This window comes from Coptis chinensis, chromosome 7, assembly GCF_015680905.1.
Source record: "Coptis chinensis isolate HL-2020 chromosome 7, ASM1568090v1, whole genome shotgun sequence".
NCBI classification, from domain to species: Eukaryota; Viridiplantae; Streptophyta; class Magnoliopsida; order Ranunculales; family Ranunculaceae; genus Coptis; species Coptis chinensis.
Genome location: NC_141462.1, coordinates 1660398 through 1681842, shown reverse-complemented (window position 1 = coordinate 1681842; position 21445 = coordinate 1660398). Strand labels below are relative to the sequence as shown.

The 21445-nt window shown below is 35.3% G+C and overlaps 1 protein-coding gene, 2 long non-coding RNA genes and 1 pseudogene across 8 annotated transcripts; 3 read left to right on the top strand and 1 right to left on the bottom strand.

Moving 5' to 3' along the window:
* Positions 1-14: 14 nt before the first annotated feature.
* LOC147485100 (C18orf8) lies at positions 15-8080 on the top strand. Of its 4 annotated transcripts, none has more exons than XM_086570400.1 (14): positions 15-153; positions 221-262; positions 398-452; positions 540-762; positions 860-1119; positions 1267-1420; positions 2572-2681; positions 2815-2902; positions 3865-4197; positions 4810-4884; positions 5020-5633; positions 5802-5910; positions 6362-6541; positions 7534-8080. In XM_086570400.1, the coding sequence occupies exons 4-14, from the start codon at positions 595-597 to the stop codon at positions 7708-7710; spliced, it is 2268 nt and encodes a 755-aa protein (XP_086426526.1). In that variant the 5' UTR covers positions 15-153; positions 221-262; positions 398-452; positions 540-594; the 3' UTR covers positions 7711-8080. The 4 variants fall into 4 exon arrangements, with proteins under 4 accessions (XP_086426526.1, XP_086426524.1, XP_086426523.1 ...); XM_086570398.1 differs by having other exon boundaries at positions 221-319; XM_086570397.1 differs by having other exon boundaries at positions 221-322.
* A 688-nt stretch (positions 8081-8768) lies between these two features.
* Positions 8769-10134, bottom strand: LOC147485099 (uncharacterized). Of its 2 annotated transcripts, XR_015201665.1 has the most exons (3): positions 9833-10134; positions 9488-9581; positions 8769-9079 (listed from the first exon to the last, which is right to left on the bottom strand). It is a non-coding gene; the product is annotated as an uncharacterized LOC147485099 (long non-coding RNA). The 2 variants fall into 2 exon arrangements; XR_015201664.1 differs by having other exon boundaries at positions 9488-10125.
* Positions 10135-10565: 431 nt separating this feature from the next.
* Positions 10566-11450, top strand: LOC147485098 (uncharacterized). Its single transcript, XR_015202106.1, has 3 exons — positions 10566-10757; positions 10876-10970; positions 11117-11450. It is a non-coding gene; the product is annotated as an uncharacterized LOC147485098 (long non-coding RNA).
* Positions 11451-11746: 296 nt separating this feature from the next.
* LOC147485097 (DNA damage-binding protein 1-like) lies at positions 11747-20007 on the top strand (annotated as a pseudogene). Its single transcript, XR_015201250.1, has 7 exons — positions 11747-11803; positions 11894-11944; positions 13451-14077; positions 15132-15407; positions 16138-16763; positions 17966-18250; positions 19220-20007. The product of XR_015201250.1 is annotated as a DNA damage-binding protein 1-like (transcript).
* Positions 20008-21445: the final 1438 nt, after the last annotated feature.

Sequence of the window (21445 nt, the reverse complement as noted above, 5' to 3'; positions counted from 1 at the left end):
ATCTTAAGATTGGACCAGTTGAAAGTCAGTTGGGCGTGTTTCGATCTCAAAGTTTTATTCTTTTTCTGAAATCGAAGAAAGTGTAATCTGGGAATGAAAGAGTCGAAGCCTATTTCGACACTGAAGCGCATTTTGATCACTTGTACTGCCCAGGTCAGTTAACGAACCAATTCAAAATAAAGATTTTACATAATACAAATTAACAATTTCTAAACTCCAGGCAAAAGATTATGGAACTTGTGTGGCAGCAAAAGTTCCAGAGGTTGACCGTGATATGTGTTTAAAAGAGTTTCTTGCACTCAAATCATGCATGCAAAACGTGGTACTATTTATTTTTTTCTTATTATAGAGATTCGCCAGAAAACTAAGTGTTGTTACATTCTGTCTTCTTTTGTAGCTTAGAGGCAAGGCTTAGGGTGGATCATTTTCTTTAATCAATCCTGTGGAATAAGGTATTTGGTACATTATATATGTTAAAGACTGTTTCTTGGAAGCATAATTGTCACCAAGCTTTTTTATTTTCTGTTATGGCACTACAGGTTTATAAGCAGTAGAAGTCCTTCTGTTAGAATAGTAGTGCCAGAGGAGAATAACATGTTGGGAGCAGCATTGACCACTCAATCTAGTGGAGGGTTAAGTGAGTCTGCTTCTCTCTCACATGTTTATATCCAACATCCACCCCTAAGATGCAGCATTCCTGGATCTAGGGGTTTATTTTATGACGATGGGAATAAGCTTTTACTCTCCCCTGCATCTGATCGGGTAATGTGGTACTACTAGATATGGATTTGTGAATTATTTAGTGCTTATACAATGCATAAACTTACTAATATTCAGTTTCCGCTGCATGGCTTTGCAGGTTTTTGTATGGAAAACGGCTCCAATATCTCTACAGGATGCTCCTAGCGTTGATTTGATAGATGAAGGACCAGTCCTATCTATAAGATATTCTTTAGATGGAAAGGTTATTGGGATCCAGAGATCAAATCAGGAAATTCAATTCAGGAATAGAGAAACTGGACAGGATTTTACTCAAAGGTGTAGGTCAGATTCGGAGAGCATACTTGGGTTTTTCTGGACGGATTGTGCGACCTGTGATGTTATATTTGTTAAGACTAGGTATGTGCCACAAAGTCAGGCTCAGGATTAGTGTGTGGAGTTGCTGGTTGTATAACATTTTGGAGCAAACTTTTTGAACATATTATATGCATGTTAATTTGAAAAGGGGGATATACGCCATTGATACTAACTTAAGCTGATTTGCAGTGGATTGGACTTGTTTACTTATGAATCCGAGTTGAAAGCACTTCGATTCGTGGAGACTAAGAAATTGAATGTGAGCTGGTATGTTTACACACATGAGAGTCGCATGGCTCTTCTTGCTTCTGGAATGCAGTGCAAGACCTTGTCTGGATTCCAGGTACAATGGTAAATCTAGCTTTAAGATGCTAAGGTTTCTAAGATCATATCCTGTACTGTTATTTGAGATTCAGATTCAGTAGTTGTTATGTCTCCTTAGTATTATCTGCATTATAACAGGCTTAGCAATTTATAAAGTTATGGAGGAAGTCTCTATATATAGAGATCTATCCCCATGTTCTTCAGTAGTTTTGGTACATATGTATCTTCAATTTCTCCGATCATAGAAAAAACTCTTTTTCTTACTCCCCAGTTTGGTTTCACCAATTTCTACCGCAAACGAGAAGATATATTTACCATTTCACGTTCATAGGAAATTTAAATATATATGCTTGCTATTGATTGAACTATTTGAATCATGCCTTTGATTCCTGCTACTAATTACAAATGAATAGTTTAATTGATAAATCTAAGATATCAAAAAACAAAGTAATAAACAGTTTATTGCCTGCACTTAACAAATAAGAACTGCAGGCAATATATATTTCGTTCCTCATAAGTTTTTTTTTTTTTTTTTTGATGCATGTGTGGCAGTGAGTTTGTGGATCACATCGTAATATGTTGTCATTTGCATGGAAAATGTGGTGCTCTTTTCTACCCTCCAATCTGTCTTACTGTCTTAGAGTGTGTGTGTACTCCCAAATGAGTGTGCGCAGAGCTTGCTGTCTTTCTCAATCCCTAAGGCGTGTGTCTAGAATCTAGAGAGGGATAAGTGTCGGTTTGATGGTTTGGGATGGGCTTAGTCAGATCTTTTGTTGTTTGTTTTCATCAAACTTTTAGGAAGAGTTGAGGGTATGCTCTTGTTGTGAGATTGAGTCGTATGTATCTTTCACAAGTGGTAAGGTTAAGCTTTTACTCTTTAAAAAATAAATAAGGCGGTCGACTAAATAAAGGCATCATTGTTCATGCTGTAACATTCGATTGTTTATATAAGTCTTTGTTTTTTTATTTTGCAATAACTTATGCACATGCAACATAGCAAATTTGCTGGTTCTGACATCTTAATCTATAGAGAGCTTCTCATTTCCATATATATCTTGTTTCCGAAGTTCAAAAGCAGACATCATTATCGAAGCTTAAGATAAATACCATTATCATTCAGTCCTTATTATTTCTCACTTGTTAAACCCAAATACTTGTTCATATCATCAGTTTTCAGCTGGAGGAGTCATTCGGGTGCCACGGTTTGATATGGCAATGGCCAAAGCTGAGGCCAACAAGAAACCTGTCCTAGCTGAGGAAGATTTGCATATTGTGACAATGTAAGTTCAATTTTATGTGTTTCTTTGGCTAATAGTCTCATTTTCACCATGGGTTCATTTCTTTTCAGCAGAAGATATTATTTTTCAACTTGCATTTGAAAGTGATTATGATGTATTCTGTCAATATTCACAGCTATGGTAGAATATATTGCTCGCAAGTGGATAGGGTTGCAATGCTACTCCACTTGTACAGATTTTACCGTGACGCTGTTGTACGACAGGTATGTTCATGCCCTCTGTCTGTGGTATGATCTTATCCAAACTCCCAGCCACTTCCAATAATCTGATATGATTAATTAATTATAAACAATGTTAGAGTTATTGAGCTCCAAAGAGCACATTGGTCGCTTCACCGACCCTAAAAAAATCAGAATCTTGAAACTCAGACTCTTCAAGTTGTTTCCAGATCGATTAGGAAATGAAATAAATCTGATAATTGTATTCGGAAACAAATTTAATCATAAATCTTATATGAACCCAGAATGATATTATTACTATTGCCTATCAAATGGTCGTACACCTCCAAATAAGAACACTACTTTTACCGGTGCGTATGATCACACTTGTTAGTTGTGATTTTGTTTTAATCATCCGATTGATATCTAGATTACTTGCATGTAGTACCAAAAGAAGAATAAAAATCAGAGATCAAGTTCTTCTGATCAATAGGCTGATTCAGGTTCAAACGGTGTACTCTCATCACCTCAAATAGGGGCGTAAGGCACATGTCCATGTGGAGATTCAAAAAGGGGGTTGGAATCCCGAGTTGACTGTGTTTGGATCCAATTTTTCGAGTGAATATAATTTACTCTGGAAAGCGCCATTAGGGATCTGTAACACAATCTCAGGATGTTGAGACCACCTTTGGGATCGCAAAACTTGATTTAGAATTTTGCAACAACATATGCATAAAATGTCTTGATCGAGGCATCGACCCGAAAATCATTAATTTGCGATTCTGATCCTTCACAAATGGTAGCCTGGGTTCTTCATTTTTCATTACCATTTTAATAATTTTTAAAATTAGGAATAACATAAGTTTATGTAGTAGACAGCTCACAGCTGTTTTGTGAAATCTTTACCTTCTAAGAATAGAATCATGATCACCTCTATGGAAATTAACAATGGTTTTCCACAATTGTATATTATCCTTCATTATAATTGTTGTTGATTTCTATTTCAGTGTTCATTACCAATATATTCAAGCAAGATTGCAGTCAGTGTGATTGATAATGTTCTTCTAGTGCATCAAGTCGATGCAAAAGTTGTCATACTATATGACATTTTTTCAGATTCCCGAGCACCAATATCTGCTCCTCTTCCTCTTCTGTTAAGGGGATTACCCAGGATTAATGCTTCCACTAGATCTAGTGGTAAAGATGCACTCCATATGGAAACAATTGAAATGACTGATCATGAAGCAGTTGTCTATGGAGATGGATGGATTTTTCTTGTTCCCGATCTGATATGTGATGCTGTTCATGGTAATCTGTGGAGGATCCATTTAGACCTAGAGGTATGTTTGAGGGGTCATGTCTATTTTACTTGTTGAGATTATTAATCCCACATTGGGAGTCTAAACTCTAGCCAATCAATAGAAAAATCCTGGGGCCTCTCCACTCATTACCATTTGGTTTTGAGTTCAATGCCCACTTTAAATAATAATCTTTAAGTATTTAAGGCAACTGCAAAAGGTTTAGGGTACAAAATTGTCCTGATTCTATTACTTTTGGTCACAGATATGTAAATCAGATTGTTTCTTAGATATTTTGAAAATATGACAGACGAACTTCACATTAGAAAATCTTTATTTACTTAAGATTTGAACCCCGAGAACTTGGTTTGGGCATGTATTTTACTTCTTATAGTCTTGGTACTTTAGTGGGCGGCACTCTTTGTTGCAGAATTTTAATTATTTCTTTCTCGGCTAGTTTTTCATTCAGTTACTAGTATGGGTACTTAAGAGTTCAGAGAACCATGATCAACAGTATTTCAAATTAAGTCTTAGTTAAAGCATCCCTGTCTTGTTAAGAAGAAAAGGATGTTTGTTATAAGAAAATAAATTATATTACCACTGCCAAAAGCTGATTCTAGTGAGTTAAGGAGCATATCTTTCTTTTGCTCATAGGCAATTGCTGCCAGTAGCTCAGAAGCTCCTACAGTTCTAGAATTTTTGCAGCGGCGCAAGTTGGAAACGAAAAAGGTAGGGTTTTATTTTATTTTATTTTCTTGGAAGTTGTACACTTTTTGTGTTAAAGCATTCGGCATTTTTATGTCTCGCGGCTAGGTTTTTTCCATTAACAATGTACTCTCTTTGAAAACTTCATTTTCCATTTAGGCAAAGCAGTTATGCTTGGCAATAATGCGAACTCTGATTCTAGAGCGGCGACCTGTATCAGTGGTTTCCAAGGCAATTGATGTACTTGTCTCTTCTTACTCTCACTCAATGAAAACGGAAGCTTCTTTTCCCAGAAGAACAGCTGAAAGCAAGAAGGCTTCAACTTCTAGCAGTCAGCAGTTTGATGGATCTGGGGCAGTAGATGATGAATCTAGGAGTCAGTTGGAGAGACATGGAAACCCCAATCAGCATGGACTTGTGAGTGGGTTGGAAAAAGAATCTCAACATTCCATGTTACGAGATACTGGGAACGAATCTCTAGATTTTGATGAATGTTCTAGAATTAATAGGTTATCACTTTCTTCTGATTCCGAGGACAGTTCAAATTCTGAACGAATTGTTGAAGTTTCTAATGCTGAGGTTGAGCAACCATCTTCACAATCTCGAGCGCGTGGAATAGTTTGCTCTGATGTTTCTGAGGATCGGGACTCACAAGTAACTTCAGTAGCTGTTTCACCAGATGAGATGTACAGCCTAGTCTTTTCTCTCATTGAAGAAGAGATGACAGGAGAACCATCTTACTTGGTTTCTATTCTTGTTGAGTACTTCCGAAGGTACGTTCATATTGCCCTTTCACTTTAGAAAAAAGTCAGCAGCACAAACTTTCACTCTGACACTATCCCTGTTTACTAAAGTAACGCAAGATCTTTTAAATAATGAAATAGCAAGATGGATTCGATGCATTGCAAGTTTCCCATGAATGTTTTCTTTTGATTATGCAGCGCTGCTTCAGAGAAACTTAAAGTACATACAAATTTGAATGTGATGACTATACAATTGCTAGCTCGCAGTGAACGTTATGCAGAACTTGGGTTGTTCGTCATACACAAGGTTTGTGCAAACGTTTCAGTATCAATTGTGAATTTTCTTACAAACTCTTTCTGTTCCAGTGCATGGGGAATGATGAGACCATGTTTCTCTATAAATATGCATGTTCTTGGTTCCGACTTGTAAATTGTGATGTATGAGGATTTTTACGACCACTGTTTTCAAATATAAAACTTATCCACTTCAGAGCGTGAGGTGGCAATGCTCAGAGTCAGGGCATATATGCTGAAAATCATTAATATTTACTGAGGATCTCCTTGTAGATATATATTTCTTCTAAAGACATGGTTCTTTGCCTCCTAGACTAACCAGTTGAATTATTAATGAGTTCGTGTGATGCCTTAAGAGGGATGCATCACATTTACTTCCACTTAACTATGCATCGGTCTAGTTGCTAAGGTTTCTGAGCTAGTACTTCAGTAGATCACTAGTCAATTTTATTATTCTAATGCAGATATTTGAGCCCTCAAAAGAAGTTGCACTGCAACTCTTAGACTCAGGGCGTCAGGATTTCCAGACAAGAAAGTTGGGCATGGATATGCTGAGGCAGCTCTCTTTGCATCATGACTATGTTCTGCTACTAGTGCAAGATGGATATTATCTTGAAGCTCTACGATATGCACACAAAAATAAGGTGATTCTCGATTGGCATTCAACTTTTGAGGAAAAATATAAGTTCTGTCTTTTCTTTTTAACTTTCCAGTTTGCTGAAGTTTAAAAGGGTATATCCTTGCTTCACCCTTTGGGAAATATTGATTTTCATATCCCGGCATAATGTTTCATTTTTTTGGTGCCAAGCAAGTTATCTTGCAGTAGTTAATATACTTCAATATTTTGTTGCTGTCTAGCTGTTCAATGTATCTCTCGTTATTAAATTGTCCCCACTTTTAGTCCTCTTAACTACTACTCAAACTTGTAGCGGATAAACTAAGTAGGGTCTTGAATTTTAATTTCTGTGAAAGTATGTGAGTCTATCTGGTAAGCAGAGCATTCACATTGGCCGAAATGCAACACTCTTAAACAAGATTCCAATAGAAAGGTAGTCAATAGTTCGAAGAGGCTTACTACAAGTGTAGCATATTAATATATTATATACCAGGGGACTACTACTGTTATCCGCATTGGATGCTGTCGTCCAATAAGCCATGCCGAGGCGGAGATGCCAATCAGTTAATATTTTTCTCTGTTGCATTTTGGGCTGCAAGCAGTTGAATGAGTCACACATCACATCACACGTTTCAGTACCTATTGATTTTTCTCCAATATACCATTTTTTTTTCTAAGTGAGCTAACTTTTGTATTGAATAAGAAAAAAAATTTACAGTTACACATGTGAGAACCTTGTGTAGGCACTCTAACAGTTATTGAAGAAGATACAATGTAAAATAAAGTTACATTGTAAATCTGTTCTCCAATATACCATTGTTAAATGTTAGCTTTGTTTACTTTCCATGTATTTGTGTTCTACTTTACTTATTTAACTCTGTTCACTATGCTTTTGTTATCACGTTCAACTTTAGTTAACTCTTTCACTATGTTTTAGTCACTATACTTGGATATGATGATGGTATATAGGATCATCGATTAGAATGTTGAGTGACTGAGAAGAACTTGGTGATATTGCAGGTCAATTCCATCCGGCCCTCATTGTTTCTTGAATCAGCATATGCTTCCAGTGACCCCCAGCATCTAGCAGCAGTGTTGAGATTCTTCGCAGATTTCATTCCTGGCTTCAAGAACTCATCAGAACACAGTACGTACTGCCGCATCTTGAATGAGATGAACACATCGATTGTTGCTTAATGCATTGCCATGGGAAGTCTCATTTGGCTTAATATTCCTGGCTTGAAGAACACAACATATCACAATATGTGCTGGGGGCAATATAAATGTGATTAACTCTTTGGGGAAGTCTCGAACGTCTTCTGAATTTCTACATTACTCAAAAGATAAAAGGTGTTTGCTGAGCCTTAGTGGTTGGGCCCCAAGGTCGATGGGGGGCGGGGGTGTTGAAGTTAAAATAAGTTGAAGTTGTACCAATAAATTCTAGCTTGTAAAACATTGTAGAGCTTCTTTGTCATGCCCATGTAGCTCGTGTAAATTTGGGAATTTAATTAACTATGATGTCAAATTGCTGAATGATCAACGATGCTCTTAATTTTCTTTTGGATCATGCTCTTCGTAAACTGGAAAGTAACACTTTCTTTTTTCAGAATGTCTAGTGCAAATTCACATAAGCTGGACCAACTATGGAGTGTGCAGTTCGCGAAATGAAAAGACAAATGATCACGTGAAAAAACATGAGAGGAGAAGCGAACAAGATCACTGGTTGGGCAAATATAAACTTATTATATTATTAATAACTATTGAAAAGTTATTGTTTCTTTAAAAAGGAAGAGTACAATTAGCAGTAAATAACATATTTTTGCCCCAGTCCTCGGGCAAAAATATCTAACAGTACATTTAAACCAGCAGAAATAACGTTAGAAACAGACTAGCGAGCATGGTAAACATGCATGAAAGCAGTACGCGTTCCTAAGTTTTGACGCACCATTGGATTAAAATGTCCGTGATATTTGGTGTTTTGCCGCACCATTGGACTTGGCCTAAAAAGGAAGAGTACAATTAGCAGTAAAAACCAACTGGCATTAAAAAAAAAACTAGATTATATAATCTAGATAAATAAATAACATATTTTTGCCCCAGTCCTCGGGCAAAAATATCTAACAGTACATTTAAACCAGCAGAAATAACGTTAGAAACAGACTAGCGAGCGATGGTAAATTCAAGCAATGCATTTTAAAACAGAAACCACTTTATACAGTACGCGTAAACATTCATTCACTCCCTTTGAACATGTATTTGTATAATATCAGGACGAACATAGCGAACGCCCTCTTTGACTGGTAAGACCATGACGATCGGTATGGCAATCAAACTAGGGTATTTGATGACGATGATGAAGGTGGGTGAAGGTGAAAACGAGAACTGTTCATTACATCATACCACTCTTTGCAACTATACCTCACTTCTTGAACTTTATGGGCAGGAACCCTCGTGAAGATGTTGAAGATGATATCGACCACAAAATATGGCGCAACCCAATGGCTTTCCTTCTCATCAGAAATGGTTATTTCTTCAAGATTATTCGAATTCTCTATCGATAAATCTTCTGCACAAAGTCATCACAAATGAGCCCAGCTGCAATATGAATATGTATCAAACAAAAAAAAAATAGTTGATAAAACTATCTTACTAAAAAGGAGATTTGGGATTTATAGGACATTGTGTTCCACTATTCTGATGCAACTTAGTTTTGCAGGTCCTTGTCACTTGTACAGGAGGATGAGTTCTTAGTACTATGTGGATACTTAAATTCGCATTGTATGGGGAACTGAGATTCATAGATGCAAAACTTTGAATTATATTTGTGAAATAAAGAAGCATACTTTAGCAATCAAATAGTCAAAGTCGAGCAGAAGAACAAAAATAAGAAATTATTTATTACCAGGCTAATGATCTTAACTAAAAAAAATTTAAATTTGAACAACATGAACAATATTTGTACGAATATGCATACCTATTGTCTTGTCCATTCTATTCTTCAATGATTTCAATTGTTGACGTCTCGTTATTGATGAGTTGATAGTAGGCCAGTATTTGAAGGAAATATCCTGTTCTCATTATTTTTTTTTTTTTCCCACAAATCAGAGTAGTCAAGTGATGAATTTGTGGAATTTTGTGAAAAGAACTCATTTTTAATATTATACACATACACTTAATTGAGTTAATTTTAAATTCTATCGATATGTGTTCCATGAAATGATATTTGGCTGCTGCATCCTTATCATTCAAGTTCTTACATGAAGGTTGTTGATTTCAATTGCCAAAAAATTTACTTCCTAGGGAAAGAGTCGATACTTACCTCTACTGCAAATTTTTTTTTTTCTGTTATCCAGTTAGTTCATCTTCTATTTTGGTGCTGTTGACACGTTCAGTTCCAATGACTTCAACAACTTATGTTTGTGAATTTTATTGGTTATGCGGCGTTTTTATTTCTTGAGGGATTTCTTTGAAACATCAGATCACAGTCAATGGGGTCACTTTTCTCATTATTCAAAAGTAAAATGTAATAAAGCTTTTGAAAAATCTCTGTTGTTGTAAATTTTCACCTCTCATGAAAAATCTAGTGAGTTAATTTTGGTTGAGTTTTCTCATCCTAATTCTAAATAACTTGTTAAGAAGAGGCCCAAACAAGACCTCCCCTAATTTTTTATGAATTTCATGTGAACAGTATCAATTTTGAAGTTAGAATATCCTTTGTTGTTAGTTTTTCCCAAATCACAAATTTTATCCTCGTTTTAATCTTGAAGATACGAATATTGAGTGGTAACTCAAAATTCATTTTTCATTTTAAAACGTGTGATGTGTTTAAAATTAGGTTTTTTGGACCATGAACCCAATTTGTCCTCTAGTTTGGCATTCCTTCTCAGTAAAATGTACAAAAGCTATATGACAGTAATCTCCTTCTATAACCTTGCACCTATTTTGTGTGCATATCTCTTTTCCTTAATTCCTTTACATAATGACAACAAAAATTTTTAAAACGTATATGAAAACTGTTTTGTCATTTGTTACAATCCTTTTGATAGGTTTGTGCACCATCATGCCATGATTGCTCCACCATGCGTGCTTGGTGGGAAGAAGATGAAGATAGAAGATGTCGATTTTATAAGACTATGATGAGATCAAATGATGTACCACCATCTCATTGTACTCCAGATGTATCCTACTTCGTCCTACGCCAGCATGTCCAAGTTCCGTCAATGTGGGCAATTTTCCCACTTCAGGTAATGTGGTACCTACACTTGTTATTGTACCTTGGTGATGTAACTAAAATATGAACAACATTTATGTTGCTTCTGTTTCAACAATGAATGTAACTCATGCTTTTTGCTGAATGGTCAGGATCTGCTAGCACTGAAGGAAAGAGTACACAACACGGCCTGCAGTGGAAGAGACGATCAATGATCCCACAAATCCAAAGCATTACTGGAGATACCGTACGTATAGTTTTTACCTAAAAGTTCACCCCTATTAGTGTATTTAGGCACATGAAACTTGCAATTTCAGCTGAAAGGAAACTTGCATCGCAAAGATTGGTATCCTGAATTTTACCTCATTCCTTCCATATTCTTTTATTATTCAGGTGTGCATGTGACATTGGAGACTTTACTCGGGGACAAGGAGTTTAAACTGATGATAAGAAATCTTGTCAAGGGAAGTGGGAGATCATATCCTCCCCTGGAAGAAGTTGGTGTGCCAGGATTTGATAAAAAAGGAGCTGTGTATCCTGAGAAACAACATGTTGCAAATGGGCAAGCACTGACCTCTCGAGCAACCCCACATGTGCAGCTGCAAGGAAGGAGATTGATGGAGTAGTTTAGGGCGACAATATGGTTTTTCCTGTAGTTTGTACACGAATAATGATCGCCCATAATAAAAAGAGAGATCAAACAATGTAATTTACATTGTTTTTCATTTATGTATAGACCACGTACTTCTGTGTTCTGTCAATTCTCATTCCACTCTATTATCGGAAAATAATAATAATAATAATAATAATAATAATAATAATAACTCATTCCACTACGTTTGACTTTAGCATTGAAGCTTATATTGTTCTAGGGTTTGCCAGTGCAAAAACTAACAAAAACCATTTTCGTATTTTCTACTTTTTGAACAAAGGCAGGTGGATATTAGTCTGATTTTGTTCTCACTGTAAGAACAAGACAGAAGAGAGAGAGAAATAAAAAAAAAAGGCGGGAGAATTAGAGAGATGGCAAAAGTGGAGGAGTTGGAGAATGAAGAGGTCGACGACTTCGGTCTTGCAGTGGTGAGTAATTTTTTTTTTAAATGTTTTTCCTAGTTTTTTTTTTTTTTTTTCTAAGGTTTACATTTCTTATTTGTGTTATGCTTTTTTTAGCTGTTTGAAGAACTAGAGTGTGAAGATGATTATCATTTTTCACTAAAAAAGGTATGATTTATCCTTTGTTTGTTCCATTTTAGTTTCAAATTGACGCTATTTTTATAGATATGTGCTGGTGCGTTGCAGTTATTTGAGGAGCCTGAGGAACAGGGCCGGTTCGTTCTACCCTATAGTAAAATAAGCAGCGGCTTAGGCTCGCTGTCCAAAGGGCCCAATATATCCTAACCTACTTACAGTTCTAAATCTATTATTGTTTTTTTTATGGGTGTGAAAAAAAACTCATTGCTATTTCAATGGTTTTTCATTTATTTTAATCCGGCTATATAAACGATTTTGTTCATTGAAAAAAAAAAAAAAAAAAAAAAAAAATGGCGTAGAATTGGAAATTAGAAAATTGCATTAAACCTATTCGTTTTTTTAAAATGTTTTTATTTCTTTTTTTTTTTTTAAATAAAAAGGTATGATTTATCCTAACTAATTAAATTTCTTCAACACCTCAATATTATTTCTATCATTCTTTTGTCTTATTTGGTTTTTTTATATTGTTTAATTTGTTGTAGAATTCTCTCTCTCTCTTGTGTAATTCTTTATTAAATAAATATATTGAAATTTCAAGTTTGTGATATTGTTGTTTGGCCATGATCTTCTACAATGTTATAGGTGTAGGACATTTTTTTATTCTTCCACTATTCCTCATGTATTTATGGTGTTTTGTTTTAGATCTCTCTGTATGTGAGGATCTCCCTAACAACACTCCTATGTTTCTACTTCATTTTGTATTTCTGTTCTTTTTATCAATAAAATTTAATTAAAAAAAAAGTTTGTGGAGAAACTATTCAAAAAATAATAAAGAAAATGTTAAGATCAATTGTGACCCAATAATTGTTATCTTTTAAATTTCTTTGTTATAAAAAAAAAATGTTTGAGGGGGAGATTATTCAAGAAAGAAAAAATAAAATGTTAGGATCAATTTTTACAATAATTGTTATCTTCTAAATTTTTTGTTATAAAAAAAAAATTTTGTGGAGGAGACTATTCAAGAAGGAAAAAAGAAAATATTATGATCAATTTTTACAATAATTGTTATCTTCTAAATTTTTTGTTATAAAAAAAAATGTTTGTGGGGGAGACTATTCAAGAAAGAATAAACAAAATGTTAGGATCAATTTTGACAATAATTATTATCTTTTAAATTTCTTGTTATAAAAAAAAAATGTTTGTAGGGAGACTATTCAAGAAAGAAAAAAAAATGTTATGATCAATTTTTACAATAATTGTTATATTCTAAATTTTTTGTTATAAAAAAAAATGTTTGTGGAAGAGACTATTCAAGAAAGAAAAAAAGAAAATGTTATGATCAATTTTTATAATAATTGTTATCTTTTAAATTTTTTGTTAAATAAACTAAGCATTTGCATTCATATGAAATAACGTAAACAAATCATATCGATCTATAAGATGTAACAATTTTATTGGAACTTTGCTTAGGGCCCCCGATTGACTTGAGCCGCCCCTGCTGAGGAAGATTTGGTTGTGTATGCTGGAATACCGCAGTTGGCTTCAATCGAGCTCGTGCCCGTTCATTTGTCAAGTGTCATGGATAATCATTATGTGACTAGAGACTTTGACAGCCAGTTGAGTGTTTATTTCTCAAGTATCGTGGATCCTCGTTATGGGGATAGAGAAATTGATGAGCAGCAGAGTGTTTATTTGGTTAGTGTAATGGAAGAGCATGACTTTTGTGTCACTGTGACCTCTGATGTTAAAGTTTTAGATATGTGGTATTTTCGTGCTACGTTTCTCAGAGCTATGGATAAGCGAACTAGTCCCCATAATAGGAGTAAAAGGACCGATGTGATTTGCATCAACATATTTGGCGATAATGAAGTGTTGTGCATGTGTCATCACGACCGAATCATTTTGTATCAATTGGAACATGTGAGTAAAGTTGGTTGTCTTCGGTCCATTTTCAGTGGGTATATGAAATTTGTTACTGATGGTAAGGTCGACTTATCTGCGACGTTTTTGCCGTTCTTGGAGGCAAAATTTGGTTGCCGCTTTCCTAGTTTTCATGTTGAGGATGTAGTGACTCTGGCTATTCAGGATCAGTTTATGCAGTTTTATCATATGGGGGGGTGGAGTTCTGAGGTGTTCTATGCCAGCCAGGGATTTTCTTGCTCGGTTCATGGAGGTTTCAGTTCACGGCTTTGATGTCGAGCGGTGGGGAGTTCTTGGTAACAGGGAAATTTTATCTGCCGTAGTACACATGTTTTGTATAAAAGTTCTCGTCACTTATATACCCATACAAGAAGAAGAAGTGTAGTGAATTTGGGGTTGGTTAGGGTATCTTTTGTTTTAGGGGTTGGAGATTTAGTAGTAGTAAAGTGTGTGATATAAATTACACTTTTGTGTATTGGTAATGAATATTTAGTTGTTTTGTTTGATTATTTAGATGTGTAATGACATTAATATCTGCTCTACTGGAAAGATAATGACTATTCATATCTAAGAAACCATGTTTAAATCTGCTATACTTTTTTCCCCCCAATTATTTTTCGACTTTTATTTTATTTGGTTAATCTGTTCTGGAATCAGAACTTGATTTGAATTTGATATGATGTGATATTGGTTCAGTGATGGGTGTACCTCAAATTACTTCACTGCATATTGGTAATGTTATCATGTGTTTCAATAGAGTACAGGAGAACCATCTTATTTGGTTTTTTTCCCTGTTGAGTACTTCCGCAGGTACGTTGTTATTGGTTTATTGCCTTTTCACTTTAGGAAAAAGTTGAGAGCACAAATTCTCATTCCAACACTATTCCTGTTTGGTTTCTAGTTGTTATTAAAATTAACAATATTATTATTATTATTTTAGGCAAAATTCACTTTGTTTAGTAATAATAATGATTTGTTACATAAATTACTATGTTTTAGTGTCCAAGTCCTAAGTCCAATGTTTTTGTTTCTCTGTATATGTAGCATATCTTATTCCACCTCTATACAATGTACTTTTAATTAACAAAAAAAAAAATGTACTTTACTTTATGTAAACAAAGAGTATAAAGTACAAGAAAGAAAGAAAGAAAATTTATTATTTTGGAGAGAAAACAAGTAGTCCTTGACTTCATATGGTTTCTTTTATGTGCCATAATATGCAATTGTATTCTGTGTACAACCAACAAATAAAACTCATTGGTTTTTTGTGCTTTTTTGGTTATTGACAGAATGACAGGTTTTACTTGCAACTGGTGGTGGTCACTTAGTGTACCTAGATATTGGTGATGGGGTATTGACTGAAGTAAAACATGCTCAATTGGAATATGAAGTATCATGCCTAGACATTAATCCCATCGGTGAAAACTCTAATAGTAGTCAGCTGGCTGCGGTTGGAATGTGGACGGACATGAGCGTTAGGATATTTTACCTTCCTGGTTTGGATCTCGTTACAAAGGAGCATTTGGGTGGAGAAGTTATTCCTCTCTCTGTTCTTTTGTGCGCCTTTGAAGGGGTATGCTTATAAATCTCATTCTGTTGTTTTTTGGTTTAGTTGTAGAACATGTAAAATTCCTTTTGGGCTGGCTGCCGTTAATCTGATGATTTAATGATTTATACAAGGATACTATTACCATATTACGAATTGCATGCCTGCAAGGAATTGTTTATTCTGGGTATAATGAAACTAAGTGCATATTCATAGCAGATGTAGGAACACAATAGAACTGTGGAAACAGTGTAAAAGGTAATAGGTTTAATGGACCAACTTGATATTGGTTTTAGGGGTCTCCTAGATGGTCACAAAGTACAGGTACGAGTTTAAACTTACCAATATAAAAACTCAAACCAGTGAAATTCTTCTTGGGTGGTAATGGAAAATAATACATAAACGGGCTTGAAAGTTTTTGATGCAGTGCAAAAAATATGTCATTCCTTAAATGCGTTAGAGAGATGTTCTTGTTTCCAAACTATCGCACTTTATGACAACCCAAAATCTTTGTTTATTTTTCTTTGGTCTGTTTTATGTAAAGCTTTTTTAACTTTTGATAAGACGGTTCTAGACAGCTTTTCTCTCAAAACTTTGATCTTTTTGTGGTAATGGTGGACTGAATTCAATGTTGGGTTACTTGCATGCCTGCTGCTTCTGTACTATTTTCTTATGTGTTTTCATAGTTTTGAACTGGTCTTTTCTCTCTTCTATGTTTGTCTGGTAAAAATAATATTTGACATGCTTTCTTCTTCAGGTGTCATACTTATTATGTGCCCTTGGAGACGGACACCTGTTCAATTTTCTTTTAAACTTGAGTACTGGTGAATTATCAGACCGGAAAAAGGTTTCTCTTGGAACGCAACCGATTACTCTGCACACTTTTTCATCTAAAAACACCACCCACGTGTTTGCTGCTTCAGATAGGCCAACTGTCATCTATAGTAGTAACAAGAAATTACTCTACAGTAATGTAAATTTGAAAGAAGTTAGCCATATGTGCCCTTTCAACTCTGCTGCTGTGTCAACAGCCTTGCTATTGCAAAAGAAGATGAACTTACAATCGGCACTATCGATGATATCCAGAAGCTTCATATACGAACAATTCCCCTTGGGGAGCAACCAAGACGTATCGCTCATCATGAGCAGTCTCGAACATTTGCCATCTGTAGTATGAAGTATGGCCAGTCAAGCACCGAAGAATCTGAAATGCACTTTGTTCGTTTGCTTGATGACCAAACTTTTGAGTTCATATCAACCTATCCACTTGACACATACGAGTATGGTTGCTCTATCCTCAGTTGTACCTTTGCAGATGATAGCAATTCATATTACTGTCTGGGAACAGCATATGTTTTGCAGGAAGAAAGTGAACCTTCTAAGGTAAGAGAAACTTCCGATCTGCTTATTGTAGCAAGTAAATGTCAGGAGAAGTGGCATTATACGATAGGTGGTCATGTCATTTGTTCTTTATCACATTCATTTCAACCCATTAATGTGATCTTACCCAAGAAATTGTTGTAACTAGCATTACTATTTACATATCTTTTACTTACCATTCAAAGATAATGGATATTCCCAGTAAGTATTTAAGATTATCCTTTAAAAGTTATAAATTTTACATATAATCTCAGAAATGTATTTGATCGCAACTGTCTATTGGGAGGGCATCACCCCAATGCTTAATCACTGCAATATGCTGTCATATATTGGTTACTTTGGGTATTTCAGCATTCTCTTGTCTTCTCCATGTGAATGTATATACAGGATACCAACTGATCAAGTTGTTTGATAGAGTCAATCATATCAGGGTGCGTAGTTTGCTTCCACTTAGGTGCACAACAAGATTATTATCGGAAAAAAAAGTGCACAACACAATGACAAAATCCCTCCTTCCTCCCCCTCTCCCTCACTTAATTTTTTTGGCTTTACCTCATTATAGCCTCCTTTCTCCTCTCTGATAGGGATAAATGCGTTCTTCAAGAATTTTGAGTCTCTAAGCTACTAGATACGTACATATCCTCATTATTGTTTGGGATTAAATTGGTTCTTGTTAACTGGAAATTAACAATGAAAAGTTCGATTTTGGATAAATAGAATTTTTTCATTGACCAACATACGGGTGCACCTGTAATTGGTCCTGCTTCTTAGGCCATGGAAATCTGTTGATGTGGGTGGCTTTGCCATATGTCAGAAGGAAGGAATCTATAGCATCTACAACTAAGAAAGTAGAAGTTCAGAATCATATATGAAGTGAGTTTAGTGTGCTTTGAAGATCTTTTGTTTGAAGTCTATGCTTTCAGTGTATACAATACTTTGATAGAGTTTAAGAGCTTGCTTGTAGCAAACAAATCCTAGAAACGTGAAAGTCTATGCAATCAAAGGCTCACGACCTTCAGCGCATAGTTAGTGTATGCGCTTTCAACTGCATGTTCATGATGTCTATGTGACAACTCTGTCTAGGTTTCTGAATCTCTCTTCTTCTTCTCTTTTTAGTTATAGATAGTTCATGAGTTGACTAATTCTCAAACTGTTTTTATTTTTTTACTTATATTTGGTTTTACTAACTATAGAAACAATTTCAGGGGAGGATACTGGTCTTTGCAGTTGAAGATGGGAAACTACAATTAATTGCAGAGAAGGAAACTAAGGGAGCAGTTTACTCTTTGAATGCCTTCAATGGAAAACTTCTTGCTGCTATCAATCAAAAAATGCAGTTGTACAAGTGGATGTTGCGAGATGATGGTTCACGTGAGTTGCAATCTGAGTGTGGACATCATGGACATATAATTGCACTTTATGTCCAAACTCGTGGAGATTTTATTGTTGTTGGTGATCTGATGAAATCTATCAATCTGTTAATATATAAGGTATGTAGCAGTTTTCTTTTATGTGCTTCCTTGGTGTTTGATCTCTTCCCCATGTCATGAATATGGTTCCTTGTTTTTTGTCTTTATTGTTGGGAGTGTGATCCATAAGATGTGTGAAGAAATTTGCAAATTTTGCTATCTATTGCACAAGACACGGACTTGTGGTAGCTGTCAGATACGGGAATCAGGTGTTTGACAGGACATCTACCAGAAGTGGAATATCGACACACATATTACACAGTTTTATTTTAGCTTATTGCGGTTCAGTTTTCTGCTTACACACACACACACAATGAGAGATAGAGGAATTTATAAACTCAAAAACATGGTAAAAAAATGGAATCTACATCAGACTATGTAGTGTTAAACATCTCTATCTAGAGCAACCCTCAACTTGAAGTCTTTTTGTTGAAGATTCTGAAATAAAGGGTTCCACCACCTTATATACCGGTATATAGGAGTGTGTCAGGATACTCCCCCGTTGCTGATATGGTAAATATATGGCGTCAAGGCATTGGCTAGTGAAACGTGTTTTGAGTACATCTCTTATCTTACAGTCTTTTCTATATCAAAACTTAAGACATGTTTCCTAGTTTTTGTTCTCCTTTTTCTTATTATGTTTTATATCTTTGAAGTTTTGGTAAATTCCTGATTTCGTGGCTCCATCCACCCTCATATATAAGTGATATTGGACGAAAGTTAAAGGGGCCGGAACTTGTCCTGAATAATACATTATTCTTATCTAATTGTAAAGTCATCTCGGTACGAACACTTGGCCTAAGTAGTCAAACTATTGGAAGGTGCAAATCGGTTTATGTACAAACTCCAACTCCAAAAGATTAAAGATGTGACTTGCAAGTTGAAACTTTATTTCCATAGATGATTTTTTTCTTCCTTTTCTGGTTGTGACATTTAGTTATGAAAATTAATAAGCGTCTCACTAATTCTTTAATGGACATCCTTCTTCAGCAGGAGGAGGGTGCAATTGAAGAGCGTGCTCGCGACCACAATGCAAATTGGATGACTGCCGTTGAGATTCTTGATGATGACATCTATCTTGGTGCCGAGAATAACTTCAACATCTTTACCGTCAGGAAGAACAGTGAGGATGCCACTGATGAGGAGCGGGGGCGTTTAGAGGTTGTTGGTGAGTATCACCTTGGTGAGTTTATCAATCGCTTCTGACATGGTTCACTTGTCATGCGCCTTCCAGATTCCGACTGTCATTTATGGCACCGTTAATGGTGTGATTGGGGTCATTGCATCACTTCCACATGAACAATACCTTTTCTTGGAGAAGTTGCAGTCAAACTTGGTGAAGGTCATAAAGGGTGTTGGGGGTTTAAGCCATGATCATTGGAGGTCTTTCAACAATGAAAAGAAGACTGCTGATGCAAAAAAAATCTTGGATGGAGATCTTATCGAGTCATTTCTCGATCTCAGTCGGAAGAGGATGGAGGAGATATCGAAGGCAATGAGCGTTTCTGTAGAGGATCTTTGCAAGAGAGTAGAAGAATTGACAAGGTTGCATTGATGTAGTGAGAGTTTGAGATATGCTAAACCCCATGCCTTAAGATCTGTGTTGTCAATGTTATCTTCTCCTCAGCTGTATCTTATTACGTCTTTTCCTATTTTGTGTGTTTTGTTCAATATGAAAGAATGTAGGGATTAGGGAAGCTCATAGGTAGATCCTTTTTCATCTCTGTACAAATTCTCAGGTGCAAGTAGGAAATGCTAAATAAACAGCTATGTCAATCCTGCTGCGTGCTCAATTCTATTTGGAGTTTGTATGTCCCAGGTCGTGAATCTGAGTCAAACAAAAGATCAGTTGGGTCCAAAAGAGTGAAGAGTGTTTGTGTGAATTATTGTTATATTTGTTTTTGTGGCATTTTATTGATACTATCAAACTTAATCCTTTCAACGTGCAATATTAGAAGAGCTTTGTGGTACTATTTTCGATACTCTACTATTTTTTCATCCGAACTTTGTTTTGCAACGTGCTTGCAGAAACATTGAGACTGTATTTGGTTCAAGGAAAATGGAAGAAAAAAAAATTCTTTCATCGAATTTGTAACCTCTGGTTCGTTTAGTAAATAGTGGAAAACCAAAAAACGGAAAACATATTCTTTAAGTAATAGCTAACAATGGAAAACAACTCACTTTATACAAAAGAAGAAGTTGTTTTCTTCTCTCTGTTTCCTAATACTCTTGATTCCTCTCACCTGCTACCAATGTTTGAATTCTCTTCTGCCAAACTCTCTTGATCTTCTGCTGGGATAGCTAGTGATATTCCACCATTAACCTGGCAGGTAGAACACAAAGTCGAGGGTTTTGGAAGGTGCGAGCTTCAATTTTTAGAAAATTGGGGAATTTGTAGGTTATAATCCAGTGGAATGTGGGGTGTGATCCAATGGAATGCAGGTGTGATCAAACAGTTGTTGAATAGAACTTTTTTTTTTATATATAGAAAGTGTTTTCTTCTCTCAAACCAAACAAAGAGAAAGTGAATTCACACAAAATAAATTCCAGACATATACTTTCTAGAAATATGTTTTCTACGATAAATAGGAATCTGTGAACCAAACACAGCCTGAGAATAGATAAATCTACTGCAAAAAAGAACAAATATGGAATAAGATTTAATATTTGAGCATTTTATTGTAAGTTCAAAGTGTGTGTTAGAAACTCCAAGTTTGGAAGAAAAATGTTATTTGAAAGACACACTCTTCTTCCATCCGGCCACTTGATTATTAGATTGTTCAAATTTGAAAATTAAGGGTCATTACTCATTTTATCCACCCAATTTTATGTTAACACTTTGACATGTTCACATTGACGAAAGACATAGAACGACATGATATTCTCTATTATTCATGTTGGAATTGAATAAATACATTTTGTATGTATACAAACAATCACCTATAAAAAAAATAAAATACTTGGGGAGTATTCTAAGTAGGTGAAGGCATTTTCTTGAAAGAGATTTTTCTTTTTGTATTTATCAATTTATCATAGAACATGTTCATGTGATAAATCTTTTCAAGTAGGAGTAGTGTGTTTTTTGAGGATATATAAACAATCAATCTGTTTTAGTGATTTGATATATATTTTAGTGATTTGTACACATTAGTAATTAGAATAACATTAGTAAGCCGAGCAGTGATGATTTATCGCTAAATCACCATTAATCTAAGA